At 43.0% G+C, this 20603-nt stretch overlaps 1 protein-coding gene and 1 long non-coding RNA gene across 3 annotated transcripts in view; both read left to right on the top strand.

Annotated features, from left to right (window-relative positions):
* Positions 1-248: 248 nt before the first annotated feature.
* TMEM164 (transmembrane protein 164) overlaps positions 249-20603 on the top strand; it is a 146921-nt gene continuing 126566 nt past the window's right edge. Inside the window, exon 1 of one of the 2 annotated variants that reach the window (XM_074204884.1) lies at positions 249-1029. In XM_074204884.1, the coding sequence (XP_074060985.1) occupies positions 640-1029 (390 nt within the window). In that variant the 5' untranslated portion in view covers positions 249-639. Of the gene's footprint in view, positions 1030-1338; positions 3243-20603 lie in introns of those variants that run through there. The other variant, XM_074204885.1, reaches the window with a different exon arrangement.
* Positions 3236-20502, top strand: LOC141501159 (uncharacterized). The gene is made up of 2 exons (XR_012472153.1): positions 3236-9212; positions 10614-20502. It is a non-coding gene; the product is annotated as an uncharacterized LOC141501159 (long non-coding RNA).

Genomic DNA, 20603 nt, shown 5'->3' with positions numbered 1-20603 from the left:
GCGCCCGGGCGGGGGGGAGGGGCGCGCCCGCCGCTCGCCCCGCCCGCGGCCCCGCCCCCCGGGGCGGGGCGGGGCGGGCCCGAGGGGGCGCGGCCGGGCCGGGCGGCCCCGGGGCGGGCCGTGGTCCCGGCTCGGGGCGGAGCTGTACCTGGGTCGGGGCGGCGGGAGGAGGCCCCCCCCCCCCCCCCGCATTGGGCCGGCGCGGCCAGTCGGCGGGAAGTTGGCGGCAGCGCGGGGCCGGCCGGCCGGGCACAGCGCATCGGCGAGAGGCGTCCGGAGCCCCTGCGCCCCGCCCCGGGCTCCCCTCCGCGCCGCGACCTTCCCGGTGGCACCTTCCCGGCGGCGCCGCGCCGCGCCCCGCCCCGGCCCGGCTCTCCTCCCTCGGTTTCCCCGGGAGGGCCTCCGCCCTGCGCCCCGTGCCCCCTCCCCGGGGCTCCGCGGGCGCCCTGGGCTTTGCGTCCGGCTCTTGCAGGCCGCCGGGGATCGGCGGCGCCCTCGGGTGCCGCGGCCGGGGCTCCGGGCCCGCCGCCCGGCCTCCCATGTGCCCCTGCTGACTCGAGGGGAGGGGTCGGCCGCCAGCTCCGCAGCCGCGGCTTGCAGCCTCCTCCCGGGCGCCGCCGGCCGCCGCAGCCGAGGACCATGGCCAGGTACAGCCAGCAGAGCCTCCGCGACTGGCTCTACGGGGGCGTGGACCCCAGCTTTGAGGGCAACGGGGGCCCGGACTGCGCCGCCTTCCTGTCGTGGAAGCAGCGGCTGCTGGAGAGCGGGGCCTTCCTGGCGCTGGCCGTGCTGGAGATCCTAGTGGCCCTCTGGCATCTGCTCTGGAAGCCCAGGCGGGAGCGCGGAGGGCGGCGGGCCTGCCCCCGGCCGCAGCCGCCCCCGCGCCCGCCCGCGGCCCCGGAGAGCCTCGTCAAAAACCTGCTGCTGGCGGCGCTGTGTCTCACCTTCGGCGTGGAGGTGGGCTTCAAGTTCGCCACCAAGACCGTCATCTACCTGCTCAACCCCTGCCACCTGGTCACCATGATGCACGTGAGTCGCCGCCCAGCCTGCGGCCGGAGCCCCGTGGGAGGCTTCCCCTGTGCCCACTCCCGCCCCTTCGCCCCCCCCCCCCCAACGCCGGGCCCTTGGCATGCAGCGGAGCCCTACGGGAGCCCGGGCCCTCACCTGGCCCTAGCCTGGCCGGAGCGGGAGGGGGGCGGTGGGGGGCGCGGGGCGCGCCACGGCCTCTGCCGCTGGCGGGGACGTGCCGGGACAGAAACGCCGAGCAGCGGCCGCTCGGGAGAAGTGCCACGATCCGCGCGTCCACAGCTGACCGCCCGGGGGAGCTAGAGAGCCGAGCGGCTCCCTGGGGCAGAGGGCAAGGCTCGGAGAGGGCGGAGAGCCAACTGGTGCAGCGCAGAGGGGAGAAGCTGTCTCTGGGCTGGGGGCGGGCCAGGCTTCCCCAAGGGAGGTGGCTGCTTTGGGGCTACACCGGTATGTGTGCGTCTGTCTGTGTGTGTCATGCGTAGCGGGTGGTCCGTGCGGGGTGTGTGTGTGTGTGTGTGTGTGTGTGTGTTTCGTATCTGTGTCTGTGTTCACCTGTATATGTGTTCTATGCATACACTGTGGATGTGGGGAATACATGTGTGCTGTGTTTTTCTGTGTGTGAGACTGAAAGCAGTTAGCTTATAGGGGGAATATTATTTGGTGAGCGTAAAAAAAACATTTTAGGGACCGCATTGTGTGTGAGTGGTTCTGCCAGCGTTTGCTCTGCTCTTTACAGCCTTTAGGCATAGCACCACTTGTTAGACTAGGAAGAACCAGGAAGTCCTGGGTTCAAATGCCATCTCTGGCACATCCTAACTATGTGTCCTTAATCTCTCAGTGTTGTAAACTAAGACTCATGGCTGCAGAGAAGGTGCCAACTTGGATGGATGGAGTGAATTTCCTCACTAGGAAGTGCTGTATGCCAACGAAATCACGTCTGTTCCCCTGCCCTCCTCCTCCTCTCTACCAATTCTCACTCTCCACCCCTCAAAATGCTTTGACCAGTATCTAAGTTAAGACTGAGGGCTCTTTCCTTTCCTCAAATAGTCCTTAATTTTTCTTCTTTTGGGGTTTTGGTTTTTTTTTTTTTTTTTTACTACTTCTTTGAAGACCTGAGAGAATGGATAAGACATTTCCTCAGGTATTCACTGCTTTGGAGGATTTCTAGGCCCATCATGGAGTGCCGAGAGAGAGAGAAAAAGAGAGAGAGAGAGAGAGACAGACAGACAGACAGACAGACAGAGAGAGAGAGAGAGACAGAGACAGAGAAAGAGAGAGACAGACACACACACACACACACACACACAGAGATTCTGTGTTTTTCTTACTTTTAATTCATTGCAGTGAGATATATTTCAGAGGGCTAAAGATTTCTTTATTAAATGCCTATTAGGGAAGTGGTTTAATGGAGGCAGAGAACCTGCCACCTGCTACCTGTGTCCCCCCTTCCCCTTGGCACTTGAGTTTACTTCTCTGGAAAATATCTTAGCTGATTGCCAGGTCCTTTCCAGCTTGAAATCTGTTATTGTAGCTACAGAACCCTATCTAACTCTGAAGCCATGATAAAAAATGACAGTCCCTGCCCTCAGGGACATTTGGATAAAAACTAGAAAGGACCTGGGAATTTGACAAGTGCCTATACAGAGCAGGAGCAAAGAGGAGGATCCGGGTTTCAGAGCTGATCCTTGAAGAGAGTAGAATTCTGGGAGAGACCCAGAGGAGGGCAGAACCCTTTCCAAGCTAAGTACCTTAATGAATACTTGTTGATTAATGAAGGAGGAGGGAGCAGTTGATGTGAAGGTCCAGGAATAGCTCCGCAGCCCAGTTTCAATGGAAGCAGTTTATTGAGGTGTGTGTTAGGTGTTAAGGATGGGTTAGGTCCTGGAGTGGGGGTACAGATGGAGGGACGCCCTTATAAAAAAGCCCCTGCTCTCAAAAAATTTTCATTCTATCCAGGACATAAGTGAAAGGAGAGTGACAAATAGATGAAAAAGCCTCCACCCACAAAAACGGAAGCTCATGGATCTTAGACTGGGAGGGAACCACGACATCACTTTGTTCAGCCCTTTTATTTTACAGATGAAAAAACTGAGGCTCAGAGAATTCAGGTGGCTAGAGTGGAATTTGGACTCGACGCCCGTAGTCTAGCAACCACACCCCAGAAGGTTGGCAGCTGACCTAAAAGATCAGCCTCAAGAATCCATTTTATTATTGAGGTAATGAACACACTGTACATTTTCTTTAGGAAAACCTTTTTGACAGCTATTTGAAGGGTGGATCAGAGACAGAGAAAGGGGAAAGCAAGGAGAGCAATTAAGAGACCGTGGCTGTCCAGGTGATGAGGCCCTCAACTAGAGGGCTGTGCTGTTTAGGAATTGTGGAAGAGTCAGAAACCACCACACACCTGGTCACTGATTGGCTGGCTGGGGGGGGGGCAGCAAGAAGGGACTGACAGGATGATGAAAGAATGGACAGGCTTGAGGGCCAGGGCACTTTTGCAACTAGTTGAATTTTAGGTGTTAGTGGAACATCCAGTAGGCAGTTGGGAGAGATGTGCTTAAAACTCAGAGGGCATATATAAATAAGCTGGGCATCTTTCTCTGGACATATTTCTGTCTCTCTCACTCCAGTTGTTTTTCTCTCTTTTTGTGCATCTATGGATCTCTCATCACTCTGTCTACCTCCCTTTCTTCTCCCCCTCTTTCTTTCTTCTCTTCTTCCCTCCCCCGCCACCTCTCCCATTCTTCCCTCTCTTTCTTGTTCTTTTCTCTCTTGTCTCCTTCCCTCCTTCACCCCTTTCTTTTTCTACCCCCTGTCTTCCTTTTTTTCCAAATCTTTGGTGTTTCTCTGTGTTCTCCTCCTTTCTCTTCTTCCTCTACTTCTTCTCTTTCCTTCTCTCGTCCCTCTCCCAGCCCTCCCTTCCAGCTCCTTCCCATATATGTGTGTGTGTGGCACATGTGTTCATGTATGTTTTGGAAACCATTCACGTAGTACGTTGCCTAATAATGGTTGAAGTTGAGATTGACATTTCAGAGGGACCTCTCCATGTTTGTTGTTATTAGGCATCCTTGCCTGCAGATCAGCTTCCAGCAGCTAGTAAGCTATTATATGGCACAGTCCCAGGTCTCACACATGGAGTAGGGGCTGATGATTTCTTTTGATGAGGGAAGGGAAGGGGAATGGGGTAGGATTGGGTGGGGTGAATAGCTTTGTGTCACTGTCCCATGTCCATGTGGCGCATGGGATCATTCAGAGTTGGTTATTTTGACTTTATTAGCCTAGTGTAGGAAGCCAGTCGTTGTTGGGGAGGGGGGAGAAGAGGAAAGCTGCCTACTACATATGAAAGTATTTTGGATAAGAATCCTTTACTCAGCCTTCGTAGGGAAAGAGATGTTCTGAAGTTAGAAAGGAAAGAAAACCTGCCTATTTCAGACTACAAAAGTAGTAGAGTGGGACAGTAGACAACAGATTAGCTCAGGAGGCAGAAAATCTAGTTTCAAATCCTGCCTCTGAAATGGAGTACCTTGGTCACCTCTGAAAGTCACCTCTCTTCTCTCTGAGCTTCAGTTTCCTCCTCTGTTAAATGAGAGAGTTAGATTAGCTGGTCTCTGAGGGCCCCTCCCAGTTCTAGATCTGAGATCTAGGTAGAAATTTGGATACATCTCTTGAATGTTCTAGGCTTCAGTTTCTCCTTTGTAAAGTGGAGAAAAAGAAAGCAGAGGGTAAGACTCACTGGCTTCTGAGGTCATTTCTAGATGGAGATCTAGGGCCCTACGTGAGGCCCTGGACTGGTAACTTAAGTTCCTTGGGCCTCAGTTTTCCATCTGAAAACAAGGGAGTTGGATGATTTAATGCTATTAGTGTCATGACTTCTTCCTCCCATCCATTGGACTAGTCTACTCATCAGCTGGCCCATTACTCTGCTGGAATTAGTAAGTCTTCAAAGATTGCCTAGAGTCACATGAGAGATAGCCTTCAACCCAGGCCTTTCTGAGTAGGCTTTACTGTTAGCCACTGTGCTACAGTCTCAAATACTTTCTAACTTTGTGACCCTGAACAAGTCACTTAACCTCTATCTACCTCAGTTTTCTCATCTGTAAAATAGGGATAACAACAGCATCTATGCCCCAGAGTTGTGAGGATCACATCAGTTTATGTGTGTGTATATGACATGCACGCATGCACACACACATCACACACATGCATTGTGTGCATGCATGTAAAAGCACACACATGTACAATGGCACATAAGAATGCATTGCATCACACACATGCACACCCATGTATTTATATGTATATACCATTAGGCATAGGCATGTTCATGTGTGCCTTGTACTGTGCATGCACGTGCAGTGCATATGTGTATTTATAGATATATGTAAAATACACATGTGTTATGCTTATGTACATGTGTATGTATGTGTGCACATATGAACCACACCAATGCATACAAATGTGTATGAGTCTATAGATATTTTTCATGTATGTTGTCATGGATATGCCTGCACACATGTGCCTATATGTGTAGTAAACTGGGTAGTACAGGTGTGTATTTGTATACATGTGCCCATAGGAATATATCAGTGTGTTCATGTATGTACATACTTCGATATGTATGTGAATGTGTATCATACCATGCATGTAATATGTGTGTATATCGATTGTGTTACATGTACACATATTTCAACATGTGCATGTGCACATATCATACATGTGGGGTGTACAAATAGTTACGCATATATAGACCATTTGTATGTGCCAAAGTGTCTATATTATATACACACACACACACATCCATATGTGTGTATTTAGTACATACATGTATGCCTGTATATACATGCACACATAAATCCAGTTATCCTTTTCATATCATAGGGTCAGGGTGCAGTGCTCCTGCAATCTGGAAATCTTCCCAAAGTGTTCTGACCCCCCCCCCCTTCATACCAGAAAAGAAGTCTGGATTATTATGGTATTAAAAGATAAAATATAAATAAATAGATGAATGAATAAAAGAGAAAATAGATATTATACAATTCTCTCTCTCTCTCTCTCTCTGTATCTATATATAGTTTATGCATTTCTGAGTATCCAGATTTTTTTTGTGTTGTCTGCTGGTCTTTGTGCATTGTGCTTTTGCAAAATTCCCTCCAAATTCCCATTGAATTTCTAATGTTGAAGGACAATATATTGAAATCTAACTAGGGAAAGTTGCGATGGGGAAGGACTAACTGTACTACTATGAATGTTGCTGAAACCATAGCCAGCTAATGTGGGGAAGAAGGGAAAAGGAGAGGGAAGGCTAGTTACCTGAAGTTCAATGGTGATGCAGTAATTACAGAAAAGTAAGATTGCTTCCAAGGCACTACAGTTCAGAGTAGAAAGTAAGCAGGGTTCTTGCTAATTGTATCCTGACTTGTACTTGCCTCAGTTTTTCCATCTATAAAATGAGGTGAGTGATGCCTCAGCATTATTGATGATGTGCTCTCTCTGTACCAGGCACCATGCCAGAGTTACAGAAACAAATAGGACACATTTCCCATCTTCATGTAGCTTATTTTCTACCAGGGAAAATCATCAGTCAATTAAAAGGTATTATTTAAGAGCTTTCCATGTCCCAAATACCCTGCAAAGCTTTGGAGACAAAAAGAATGCAAATAAGACAGCCTTTGCCCTCAAGGAACTTAATATTCTTTTTTTTTTTAATTTATTTTATTTTATTTTTATTTTTTTATCCCAACATGAAAAGCAAGTTTCAACATTTACTTCCAAAACCTTGAGTTTCAAATTCTCTCCCTTCTTCCCACTCCACTCCCCTCACTGAGAAAGCAATTTACTTAGTGTAGGTTAAAAATGTGTAGCTATGAAACATAACTACAATAGTCATATTGTAAAAGTTAACATAATCTCCCCCCCTCCCACAAAGAAAGAGAAACCTCAAGAAAAGTAAAGTGAGAAAAAGAAGTATGCTTCTTCAGGAACCATCAGCTCTTTCTTTGGAATGGATAGTAATCTTTATCATAAATCCATCAGAGAAATTGTCAATATTTTTACCACAGTTGCAATTGTTAGCTGTATTTCCCTCCATTCTTTTCACCCCCTCAACCCCATTTATTCTATTCTCTCTCTTCTTTCACCTGCCCCCTCCTCAAAAGTGTGTTTTATTTGACTACCCTCTCCCACAATCTTCCCTCTCTTCCATCACCTATATCCCCCCTCCCCTCCCCATCTCCTTTCTCCCATCCCTTTCCTCTCCTGTTTTCCTCTAGGGTAAGATAGATTTTTTTTTTAGGTTTTTACAAGGCAAATGGGGTTAAGTAGCTTGCCCAAGTCCACACAGCTAGGTAATTATTAAGTGTCTGAGGCTGGATTTGAACTCAGGTCCTCCTGACTCCAGGGCCGATGCTCTATCCACTGCACCACCTAGCTGCCCCTAAGATAGATTTCTATACCCAATTGACTGTATATGTTATTTCTTCACTGAGCCATTTCTGATGAGAGTCAGACTCACTCATTCCCCTCACCTTCCCCTTCTTCCACTCCACTGCAAAAGCTTTTTCTTGCCTCTTTTATGTGAAATAACTTACCCCATTCTACTTCTCCTTTCCCTTTTTCCCAAAAATTCAACTCCCTCGTAACTTTCATATTTCCTTTTCCATCTTGTCAGTTCTTCACCTCTGTGGCCTTTTAGACTGCTTTTTTTCCCATTTGATCTAAACTAGTTTATAAGGTGTTATTTTCTTCAGTATTTTTTTGTAATTCCTTCATCATCAAACTGCTGACTTGATATTCATGATTTTCCTGCATTGCTCTTATTTCTCTTCCCAATTTTTCTTCTACCTACCTTACTTGATTTTCAGAATCTTTTTTGAGTTCTTCCATAGTCTGAGACCATATTTGTCTTGGAGGCTTTGAAAATAGCTTTGACTTCGTCATCTTCTGAGTGTGCATTTGATCTTCCATGAGACCATGATAATTATCTATGACCAGATTTTTTTTTTCTATTGTTTGTCCATTTCCCCAGCCTAGGACTTGATTTTAACTCTTTGTTAAGTTGAGGCTCTGGTTCCAGGGTAGAGGGCATACTGTCCCAAGCTTTTGAGGGTGTTTGCAGCTATTTTTAGGGACATCCCCCCAGGGACCTCAATTCCTCCAAGTTCTTATGATAGGTTCTGACTGCTTTCCTGGCCTGTGCTCTGGTCTGTGGATGATCATAAGTACTCCCTTCTTCCATGGAACTATGCTATGGAAGTATGAGGCCCCAGACTGTGACCTGGATCTGCGTATGGGCCAAACCACAGAGATAACAGAGAGACTTCTGCTATCTCCCCCAAGCCCCTTACCATCTGGGGGCTGAGCACTCTGGAAGCAGCTGCCAAGTGGCTGCACAGGCCTGCTCCTGATTCCTGGGCTAGGGACTGGTCTCTGGGATTACTATGATGCATCAGGGTTTTCCTGCTGATCTTCCATGTTGTCCTTGGCAATCCCTGGACAGAAAAGTCTGGAAATGGCCATTGCTGCCACAGACCCAAGCACCCTCAAGAACCCAGGTGTGCCGTGGGCTGTTCCTGGATGGCTCCAGTTTGCTCCAGTGCACAGACCCTTTCTCACCCTGGTGTAACAGACCTTTCTCTCAGATCTTCCAAGTTGTCTTGGGTTGGAAAATTGTTTCCCTCAGTCTTTGTGTGAATTTTGCCACTCTAGAATTTGGTTAGAGTCATTATTTAAAGGTATTTGGGGGCAGGTGGGTGGCACCATGGCTATAGCATTGACTGTGGAGTCAGGAGGACCTGAGCTCATATCCAACCTCAGACACTTAACAGTTACCTAGCTGTGTGACTTTGGGCAAGTCACTTAACCTGATTGTCTTGCAAAAACAAACAAATACAGGTATTTGAAGTGGGAAGGGAAGGTGGAAAGCTTGTGGGAATTCCTGCCTTTACTCCACCATCTTGGCTCTGTTCCTGGAACTTACATTCTAATGGGAGAAAACAACACATTTGGGGAGCTGAAAAGTTGATGGATAGTACTAGGAAACCAGGAAGAGTGTGGCTAGAGGCTAGGTTTGAGTAAGACAAAGAATAACTTGTAATCCTTCCTAACATGGTGGTCCTGGGAAGAGGCCTTGGGATGGAGGCATCTCCACAGTGGCTATGCAACTGGTGAGGAGGAATTGAGAGACAGTCCAGGTGAGAGTGAGTAAAAAAATGTCACAATGGCTTTGTGTTTGCAAAGATTTTTTTCAAAAATAGTTTTTATTGGTGTCTTTCTTTTTGTAATCCCATCTCCCACCTTCAGAGAACTATTCCAAATAACAAAAAACAAAATATTTTTCACTAAAAAAGAAAAAAGAATAAAAATTGATTAAAGTTTGATAATATGTTTAATATTCTGAAATTCCCACCTCTGCAAATGGATGAGATATCTTTGTACAGTTTCCTATTTCTAGCCATGCTTATTTTTTACAATTTTGCAACATTTACTTTTGATATTTCTTGTGGGTTATTTTCATTTTTGTTGCCATAGTCAATGTGAATATTGTTTTCTCGTCTCTACTTCACTCTGCATCAGTTTGTGTAGATCTTCCTAGATTTCTCTATATTTATCACATTTATATTGTCTTACAGCACAGTAATATTCCATTCCATTCACACACTACAATTTGATTAGCCATTTTCCATTTAATGGGGAACTATTTAGTTTCCAATTTTTTGCTATAATAAAAAGTACTACTATAAATATTTTGATGGAATTTTTCTTACAATGCCTTCTTCAGGGTAGATATAGAGAGAGAGAGAGAGAGAGAGAGAGAGAGAGAGAGAGAGAGAGATTGTAGTAAAATCTCTTGTTTAAAGAGTATGGGCATTTTTGTCACTTTATTTGCATAACTCCAAATTAATTTCCAAAATGGTTCTATAGATTCACAGTTCTGCCAACAATACACTAAGGTATTGTCCAACAATGACTATTATAGTCTTTTGTCATCTGCCAATTTCCAGGTTATGAGATGAAACCTCAAAGTTCTTTCAATTCACATTCTCTTATAATTAGTGTTTTAAGCATACTTTCAAGTGGTCATGAATACTTTGCAGGTCTTTTGAGAACTGTTTTCATCATTTGGGAAATGGCTTTTGGTTTTATACATACATACATACATACATATAAACACACATACATACATATACACATACACACATTAGGCAGCTAGTTGTTATAGGAGATAGAATGCCAAACCTGGAGTCTGGAAGATTCCTCTTCCTGAGTTCAAGTCTGGCCTCAGACAATAGCTGTGTGACTCTGGGCAAATCACCTGACTCTGTCTTAGTTTCTTCATCTGTAAAATGACCTGGAGAAGGACATGACAAAACAGTCTAGTATCTTTTTCAAGAAAACCACAAATGAATACCACTACTGGGTCTATACCCTGAAGAGATGAGGAAAAAGGGTAAAAACATTACTTGTACAAAAATATTTATAGTAGCCCTGTTTGTGGTGGCAAAGAATTGGAAATCCAGTAAATGTCCTTCAATTGGGGAATGGCTTAGCAAACTGTGGTATATGTATGTCACGGAACACTATTGTTCTATTAGAAACCAGGAGGGACAGGATTTCAGGGAAACCTGGAGGGATTTGCATGAACTGATGCTGAGTGAGATGAGCAGAACCAGAAAAACACTGTACACCCTAACAGCAACATGGGAGTGATGTTCAAGCTTGAAGGACTTGCTCATTCCATCAGTGCAACAATCAGGAACAATTTTGGGCTGTCTGCAAAGGAGAGTGCCATCTGTATCCAGATAAGGAGCTGTGGAGTTTGAATAAAGTGCAAGGACTATTCCCTTTAATTTAGGGAAAAAAAACCCAGATATCTTATTGTCTGATCTTGTTACCTCTTAGACTTCTCTTTAAGGATATGATTTCTCTCTCATCACAGCCAATTTGGATCAAGGTACAACATGGAAACAAAGTAAAGACTGACAGAGTGCTTTCTGTGGGGGGTGGGGGAGGGAAGCAAGATTGGGGGAAAATTGTAAAACTCAAATAATATGTTTAATAAAAATAAATTAAAAAAAAGAAAACCGCAAATGGATACCCCCCTCCCCACACACACACCAGAGAAATTCACAGAAAGATTTTAAAAAAAAGATAATCCTTGCTTTCAAGGAACTGGCATTCTATTGGTGGTAAATTACATATACACAGGAAATGAAATGAAAAATATATACAAAGTAGAATTTAAAAGTAGTACCTTAATGAAAGATCCCTTACTTGATGATACATTAAGGGAAAGAAACAGCTATGAAACAAAAAGGACAGATAGCTGAAAGGATGGTGGTAGCTGGTTGTAGAGGGTGAACCTTGGAGGCTAGATGACTTGAGTTTAAATCTTGTCTCTGACAGTACTGATTGCATAATGCTGGGCCAGCATAATGCTTTCGATGCCCCAGGCAACTTGCAAATACTTTGAAGTTGAAGATGAGATCTAAACTGACCTGTTCCCATGTGGATGAAATTGAGGCTCTGGACCTTGTTTCTCTCCCAGCCACCCCCAAATTGCTGTCAGTGTGATAAGTGGTATATCAAGTACAGATAGGGGAGGCCACACATTTTCAATGAGAACTTCTTGGGAAGTGAGGTCATCCACAGGAAACATGGGGCTTGCCAAGGTAACTTTCCATCAACCCTCTTTTTCTCCCCTTTCCTCTCATTAACAAAACAGTCATTCATGAAAAGAAACAACCCCTATCAGGTGCTGCTAGACTCAGACTCTCTAGGCAGGAGTATTATTTCGGAAAGCAGATGGCAAGGTGCAGAGGGCATCCTATTTGGATCGGGGCCCCTGGCAAGTTAGCATGTCCAGGAATGTCAGCCAGGGGACTGGCTTTAGCTTGACAACAACACTGAACAGCAGCTTCCCTAACTGGCGGTAGGGCAGAGAACCTTGAGGCACTGGCAGTTAGAAGCCCCAGCTCTGATACTGATCCATTAGGCAAGTCTGTTTCCTGCTTGGGGCCTCAATTTCTAATCTGGATTATGAATGGGTTGGACCAGATATTCCCTCCCAGCTCTTTGGCCTTTCCTTTGTGAGTAGGACCAGAGGAAGTGGAACGGTTCCAAACCAGTGGGAAGTGGCTCTGTCTTTTTGTTGACCAGTTTTTTCCTTCAGACAGGGCAGGGAAATAACCACTTTAAGGCCCAGTTCCTTCCCTGCTCCCTGGCAGTCCCTCCTACCCCTTCACCTCGCACACCCCTCATAGGATATCCCTGTTGGAGCCCTTTCCTACCACTGAAAACAGATACAGGCTCTAGAGGTTTCTGGGATGTGTCCCTGACAGGTACAGGATAGAAATAGAGTTGTTTGCCCCAGAGGCTCAGCTTGTGTGATCTGGATGCTAGCTGGCCATATCCCAGGATCTCAACTTTGTGTCTTGTGATTATTTTGGCAGCAGCTGAAACTAAAGCTGGGTGTTGGGGACCTGGGGGAAATACAAGGGCAGGACCACACCTAACAGTTCCTGAGCCTGGAGCCTTTTGTAGGGGGGTGGGAGCTATAAGGGAAGGGGTTTGTCTAATTTTTTTTCTTTAGAAAGATTTTATTAATTTTGAATTTTATAATTTTCCCCCATTCTTGCTTCCCTCCCCCCAACCCCCATAGAAGGCATTCTGTTAGTCTTTACATTGTTTCCATGATATACATTAATCTCAGTTGAATGTGATGAGAGAGAAATGATATCCTTAAAGAATAAACATAAAGTATAACAAATCACAAAATTACATAATAAGATAATGGGTTTTTTTTTCTAAATTGAAGGAAATAGTCTTTGGTCTTTGTTCAAACTCCACAATTCTATCTCTGGATACAGATTGTATTCTCCATTGCAGCTATCCCAAAATTGCCCCTGATTGTTGCACTGAAGGAATGAGCAAGCCCATTAAGGTTGATCCTCACCCCCATGTTGCTGTTAGGGTGTACTATATATATATATATATATATATATATATATATATATATATATATATATATACACACACACACACACACACACATATATATAACACAGTTTGTTAAGCCATTCCTCAATTGAAGGGCATTTACTTGATTTCCAATTCTTTGCCACCGTAGACAGGGCTGCTATGAATATTTTTGTACAAGTGATGTTTTTACTCTTTTTCATCATCTCTTCAGGGTATGAACCCAGTAGTGGTATTGCGGGATCAAAGGGGATGCACATTTTTGTTGCCTTTGGGCATAATTCCAGATTGTTCTCCAGAAAGGTTGGATGAGTTCATAGTTCCGCCAGCAACGTCTTAGTGTCCCAGATTTCCCATATCCCTTCCAACATTGATCATTGTCCTTTCTAGTCATATTGGCCCATCTGAGAGGTGTGAGGTGGTAGCTCAGAGATGCTTTAATTTGCATTTCTCTGATAAGTAATGATTTAGAGCAATTTTTCATATGACTATGGATTGCTTTGATTTCCTCATCTGTAAATTGCCTTGGCATATTCTTTGACCATTTGTCAATTGGGGAATGGCTTTATTTTTTGAAAATTTGACTCAGTTCTCTGTATATTTTAGAAATGAGTCCTTTGTCAGAAATACTAGTTGTAAAAATTGTTTCCCAATTTACTACATTTATTTTGATCGTGGTTACAGTGGTTTTGTCAGTGCAAAAGCTTTGTAATTTAATGCAATCAAAATTATTTACTTTGTTTTTAATGATGATCTCCTTCTCTTCCTTGGTCATAAAGTACTTCCCTTTCCATAGATCTGACAGGTAAACACTCCTTGATCTTAAAGTTTGCTTATAATAATGTGTTTCATGTCTAAATCTTGTATCCATTTTGATCTTGTCTTGGTATAGAGTGTGAGGTATTGAACTAATTGTAAGTTTCTTCCATACTAGCTTCCAATTTTCCCAACACTTTTTATCAGAGAGAGAGAGTTATCATCCCAATAGTTGGACTCTTTAGATTTAGCAAACAGCAGATTGATGTAATCATTTCCTGCTATTGCACCTAGTCTATTCCACTGATCCACCATTCTATTTCTTAGCCAGTACCAGACAGTTTTGATGACTGATGCTTTATAATATAATTTTAGATCTTCTAGGGCTAAGCCACCTTCTTTTGCATGTTTTTTCATTGAATCCCTGGAAATTCTTGACTTTTTATTTCTCATATGAATTTACTTTCAAGTTTTTCTAACCCATTAAAGTAATTTTTTTGGATTATTGATTGGTAGGGCACTAAATAGGTAATTTAGTTTTGGTAGAATTGTCATTTTTATTATATTAGTTAGGTCTATCCATGAACAGTTGATATTTGCCCAGTTTTAAGTCTGATTTTGTGTGAGAAGTGTTTTATAATTGTTTTCAAAAAGTTTCTGAGTTTGCCTTGGCAGATAGACTCCCAGGTATTTTGTATTGTCTGAGGTTGCTTTCAATGGGATTTCTCTTTCTAGCTCTTTCTGCTGCTTCTTGCTAGTCATATATAGAAATGTCACAGATTGGCCTAGCTGAGGGGGCGGAGTCAAGATGGCCATAGGAGAAGAGCCTCTCCTTGGTGCTTTCTTCAAAATATTTAAAAAATCTTAAAATTATGACTAACTAAATATTTGAGAGACAGAATCCACAGAAAGATCCAGTGAGGCAATTCTCCAACCCAAGATAACCTGGAAAATAGTGGAAAAACTCTATTCTATGGGGTTAGAGGGACAGCCCGCCAGTGTGAAGAAGCTTCAGCCTACCAGGAACAGCCCCAGAGTGCCTGGGAGCTACAACCCTCAGCAGCAGAAGTAGTTTCCTGACATGCACCCTGGGGAGCACTGGACACAACTTGGAGGATCAGTGGGGAAACCTCTTCCAGAGCAAGCCTGAAGCCCTCAGGGTAGTTGCAGGAATCACCATGTCCAAATCCAGGAAACAGAATCAGGAGCCTCCAGGCAATTATGCCCTGAGTGCTCAGCCCACCCAAGGTAGGGAAATGGAGAGAGAATTCCGAGGTTTGTCCTCTGTTCCTAGAACAGGACTCTGGGACCCTGACCAAATTCAGATCCTGGTCATAGTCTAGGCCCCTCATAGAACAGGGACTCTTCTCCCCTCCCCAGCCTCTTGGCCCCAGGGCTGGTGCTTTGTCTGTTGTGGCACTTGGCTGTGCTATAGCACATTTTGAAAGGGGAACAGGATGGAGGAGAGAGAGAATACAGTATATGGTAGTGGGGAGGAATGGATGGAGGGAATTCCAGTCAGCAGCCACAACTGTGGAAAAGTATGGAGGTGGCTTCTGTGATGGACTTATGATGAAGAATTAGATCCACCAGAGACAGAGCTGATTGTATCAGAACACAGACTGAAACACATTTTTTCTCTTTCTTTTACATGGTTTATCATGAGGTTCTTTATTTTTGTTGGGGAGTGGGTAATATGTTTGCTCTTAAGAATATTTTAGGGGTGACTAGGTGGTGCAGTGGATAGAGCACTGACCCTGGAGTCAGGAGTACCTGAGTTCAAATCCGGCTTCAGACACGTAATAATTACCTAGCTGTGTGGCCTTGGGCAAGCCACTTAACCCCATTGCCTTGCAAAAAACAAACCTAAAAAATATTTTCGCAATGTATATAAAGAAATGTGGAGTTTGAACAGGCCAAAGACTTCAGGATATGATTTCTTTCTCATCACATTCAACTTGGATCAATGTATACTGTGGAAACAATGTAAAGACTAGGACTGCCTTCTGTGGGGGGTGGGGGGAAGCAAGATTGGGGGAAAGGTTATGGAATTAAAAATAAATTTTAAAAAAAGAAAAAAGGAAATGTGGATTTATGAGGGTTTATTTTATATTCTGCAACTTTGCTAAAGTTGCTAATTATTTGTAGTAGCTCTTTTTTGGGGATTCTCTAGGTATACCATCATGTCATCTGCAAAGAGTGAGAATTTTATGTCTTCCTTCCCATATCTAATTAATTCAATTTCTTTTTCTTCTCTTATTGATGAGGCTAACATTTCTAATACAGTATTGAATTATTGATATAATTAATTAAACTAACAGTTTTCCAAATATTGAACCAACCCTGCATCCCTGGAAAAAATCCTACTTGGTCATAGTGTATTATCCTAGTGAAAACTGTTTGCTAAGATTTTATTTATTTTATTTAAGATTTTGGCATCTATATTCATCAGGGAGTTAGGTCTATAATTTTCTTTCTCTGTTTTAACTCTTCCTGGTTTAGGTATCAACACCATATTGGTGCCATAGAAAGAGTTAGGCAGAATTCTGTCTTCACCTGTTTTTTCCAAAGAGTTTATATAGAATTGGAACCAATTGTTCCTTAAATATTTGATAGAATTCACTTGTGAATATACCTGGCCCAGAAGATTTTTTTTCTTAGGGAGTTCAATAGTGGCTTGTTTGATTTCTTTGTCTGAGATTGGGTTCTTTAGGTTTTTAATTTCCTCTTCACTTAACCTGGGCAACTTATATTTTTCTAAATATTCATGCATTTCACTTAGATTGTCAAATTTATTGGCATAGAGTTGGGCAAAATTATTCTGAATTATTATTTTAATTTCCTCCTCATTGGTGATGAGTTTATCTTTTTCATTTATGATACTAGCAATTTGGTTTCCTCCTTTCTTTTTTTTAAATCAAATTGACCAGAGCTTTATCAATTTTATTGTTTTTTTTTCATAAAACCAACTCTTGGTTTTATTTATTAGTTCAATAGTTTTCTTGCTTTCAATTTTATTAATTTCTCCTTTAATTTTTAGAATTTCTAATTTGGTGTTTAATTGGGTTTTTTTAATTTGTTCTTTCTCTTGCATATTTAGTTCATTGATTTCCTCTTTCTCTAATTTAGTCATGTAGGTAAGCATCCTTTGACAGCTGCCTTGAGTGAATCCCATAGGTTTTGATATGTTGTTTCATTATTGTCATTATCTAGGATGAAATAATTCTTTCTATAATTAGTTTTTTGATCCATTCATTTTTTAAAATGAGGTTATTTAGTGTCCAATAATTTTTTGGTCTGTATCTCCCTGGTCCAGTATTGTATATTTTTGTTACATAATGATCTGAGAAAGATATGTTCACTATATCTGCCTTTCTGCAGTTGATATTTAGGTTTTTAATGCCCTAGTACATTGTCAGTTTTTGTGTAAGTGCCATGTACTGCAGGAAAAAAAATGTGTATTCCTTTCCATCTCCATTCAGTTTCCTCCATAAGACTATCATATCTGGGTTTTCTAACAATCTATTTATCTCCTTAACTTCTTCCTTGTTTCTTTTATGGTTAGATTTATCTAAATCTGAGAGTGGGAGGTTGAGGCCTCCCACTAGTAGAGTTTTGATGCCTTTGTCTTCCTGTAGCTCTTTCAACTTCTCCTCTAAGAGTTTGGATACTATACCTTTGGGTGCATACATATTTCGTATTGAAATTACTTTATTGTCAATGGTGCCTTTTAGGAGGATATCTCTTTTTTTATTATAGTTTTTTTTGCAAGGCAAATGGGATTGACTTGCCCAAAGCCATACAGCTAGGCAATTATTAAGTGTCTGAGGTCAGATTTGAACTCAGGTTGTTCTGACTCCAGGGCCAGTGCTCTATCCACTGCGCCACCTAGCCGCCCCTTCCTTATCTCTTTTAACTCTATCTGTTTTTGCAGCTGCTTTGTCTGAGATAAGGATTGCTATCCCTGCTTTTTCACTTAAGTTGAAGCAAAATATATTTTGTTCTAACCTTTTACTGTTACTCTATATGTATCTCTCTGCTTCAAACGAGTTTCCTGTAAGTAACATATTGTAGGATTTGGTTTTTAATCCACTTTGCTATTCACTTATGTTTTAAGGGAGAGTTCATCCCATTCACATTCAAAGTTATGATTACTAATTCTTTATTGCCCTCCATGCTATCTTCCCATCTGTTTGTATTTTACCCCCTTCCCCCCTTATCCGTATTCCCCAGTATTTTGTTTCTAAATACCACCCCCTTCAGTGTGTTTGCCCTCCTATATCCACCCCTCCCCTTTCTTTCCCCTTTACCCCTTCTTCCCTCCCCTCCCCTCCTTCTGTTCCCCTTTTTCTCCCCCTCCCTCTCTCCTCCCTCCCCCTTTTCCCCTTTTAATACTTGAAAGGTAAGATAAGTTTCTTAACTGAGTGTGTAAGTGAACTTTAAGCCAAGTCTGATGAGAGGAAGATTCAGGTGTTTCTCAGCTCCTCCCTTCTTCCCCTCTATTACAGTACGTCTTTTGTACCTCTTAATGTAATGAGATTTGCCCCATTCCATCTCCTTCATCCTCCTGTCTCCTTACTGTCCCCCTTTGTAAGGAGGTATTGGTTTTAAATCATTCTATCTGAGTCACAGAAAAGTCATGAGTGTCCATCACTTCTGGCTAACTCTCTAATAGAGTTACAGTTCTCAAGAGTTATGAGAATTTTTCTTCCATGAGGGGATATAGACAGTTTCATGTTATTAGATAGCAGTTTTTTTCTCTTACCCCTTTTTAAACCTTTTCATGTGTCTCTTGAGCTTCCTGTTTGATGTCCAAATTTTCTGGTAAGCTCTGGTCTTTTCATCAGGAAATGTTGGAAGTCTTCCATTTCTTTAAATGTACATCCTTTCCCCTGGAAGAGAAGGCTCAGTTTTTCTGGGTAGTGGATTCTTGGCTGCATCCCCAGCTCCTTTGCTCTTCAGAATATCTCATTCTAGGTCCTTTGATCCCTTAATGTTGATGTAGCCAGGTCCTGTGTAATCCTTATTGTGACTACTTGCTATCTAAAGTGTTTCTTTCTGGCTGCTTGCAGGATTTTCTCTTTTATCTGATAGTTCTGGAATTTGCCCACAACATTCCTTGCTGTTTTCATTTTAGGATCTCTTAATGGAGGGGATCGATGTATCTTTTCAATAATCATTTTGCCCTCTGGTTCCAGGATATCATGGTAGTTTTCTATCACTAAATCCTGTAATATGAAGTCCAGCCTTTTTTTCTCTTAAATGTTTTCAAGAAGCCTTATAATTCTCACGTTGTCCCTTTTCAGTCTGTTCTCGAGGTCAGTAGTTTTGCTGATGAGGTATTTTTCATTTTCTTCTACTTTTTAAATTTTTTGGTTTTGTTTGACAAACTCTTGCTGTCTCATGAGATCATTAGTGTGTGCAGACTCCATTCTTTTTTTAGAGAAGAATTTTCTTCATTTACTTTTTGCAACAAGTTTTCCAATTGGTCATTTCTCTTTTTGGAAGAGTTTTCCATTTGACCAATTGAGGTTTTGAGAAAATTATTTTCTTTTTGCATTTTCCAGTGCTTTGTTTTCTTGTTGCAGGGTGTTACTTGTCTCTCCCAAATTTTCAAGTTGATTTTGAAACTCCTTCCTGATTTCTTCAAGGAAGTCTTTCTGTGCTGGAGACCAGATCATATTCTTTTCAGAGGTTCTGGGTCTCTCTGCGTTAGGGTCTTTTCCTTCTAGGAATGTTTCTATGGACCCTCCTTTTCTCTGACCTTTCTTCATTTTCTTAAGACCTTATGATGACGAGGAGCTGGTTTACAAAGGTTTGGTGTTGAGAGGTTTTACTTCCTTGGGTTTAGTAATTGCGAGTGTGCTGGCCAGTAGGCTGTGTTGGTTGCTTTCTCTGGAGCATCTGTGACCTCAATTTGAGGCCCTCTTCCTTAACCTGGAGGGGGGTGGATGAAGCTTTTGAGTACTTTGATCTTTGACCAATGGTGACCAATTACCTAGGTCAAGGTACTTTTTCTCCCTATTCACAGCTGAGGGAGTTCTGCTGCTCATACCTGAGCCTGGGGCAGAGGTAGCCTGTAATTGTGTTTGTTCTGGGAAGAGGCTTTAGCTGAAATGAAGATATGGCTGCAGCTCTCCTGCACTGGAACTCACCCTCCAGTTCTTCTGGCAAGCTCCAGACCATCAGTGCCACAACCAATGCCACTGCTTCCTAGTTGCCCTTGTAGCCGGTCAGACTTGCCTCGCTTTTAGGCTTTCAGGCTCTAGTCTGTCCTACTGATCATGGTAGTCAAGCTCTCCAACTCATGCTGGCCCTGCCAATCAGACTAGTGGAGCTCTCTGGCTCTGACCCTGTCCTGTGCTCCAGACAGAGTCTGCCCACGATCTCAGATGACAAACCTTGAGATAGATCTTCTTCTCCTAGTTTCTCTTTCTTGGTTTCTTAGATTGGATCTCTGTTAAGAGGTTTGTTTCATATTATATATGAGGGAAGATCAGGAGAGATCAGGAGACTTTTACTGTGCCTGTGTTCTGTCCACCATCTTGGCCCCATTTGTCTTCTCCTAGGTTTGTCTTTAGGTCATTTGATCCACCAGTTCCCACAGGCTAGTCTGTAGTAAGTTCACTCTTGCTATATCCTCTGCCTAGGGGAGGAGGCAGAAATGAGTCTGTGTGTGTTTGTCTGTGTGTGTGTGTGTGTGTGTGTGTGTGTGTGTGTGTGTGTGTTTAAAGATATAGATATCTAAAAGGACTAGCAATTTTAAGAATAGGATTTTGAAAATTCTATTCAGACTTGGGAGTAGTCACAGCTTAAAAATGAAAAGTTTTGTTGATGACCTTTGTTTTTTA

This window comes from Macrotis lagotis, chromosome X, assembly GCF_037893015.1.
Source record: "Macrotis lagotis isolate mMagLag1 chromosome X, bilby.v1.9.chrom.fasta, whole genome shotgun sequence".
Taxonomy (NCBI): domain Eukaryota; kingdom Metazoa; phylum Chordata; class Mammalia; order Peramelemorphia; family Peramelidae; genus Macrotis; species Macrotis lagotis.
Note: the sequence above shows the minus strand (reverse complement) of the source record. Positions and strands in the feature narration are given on the sequence as shown.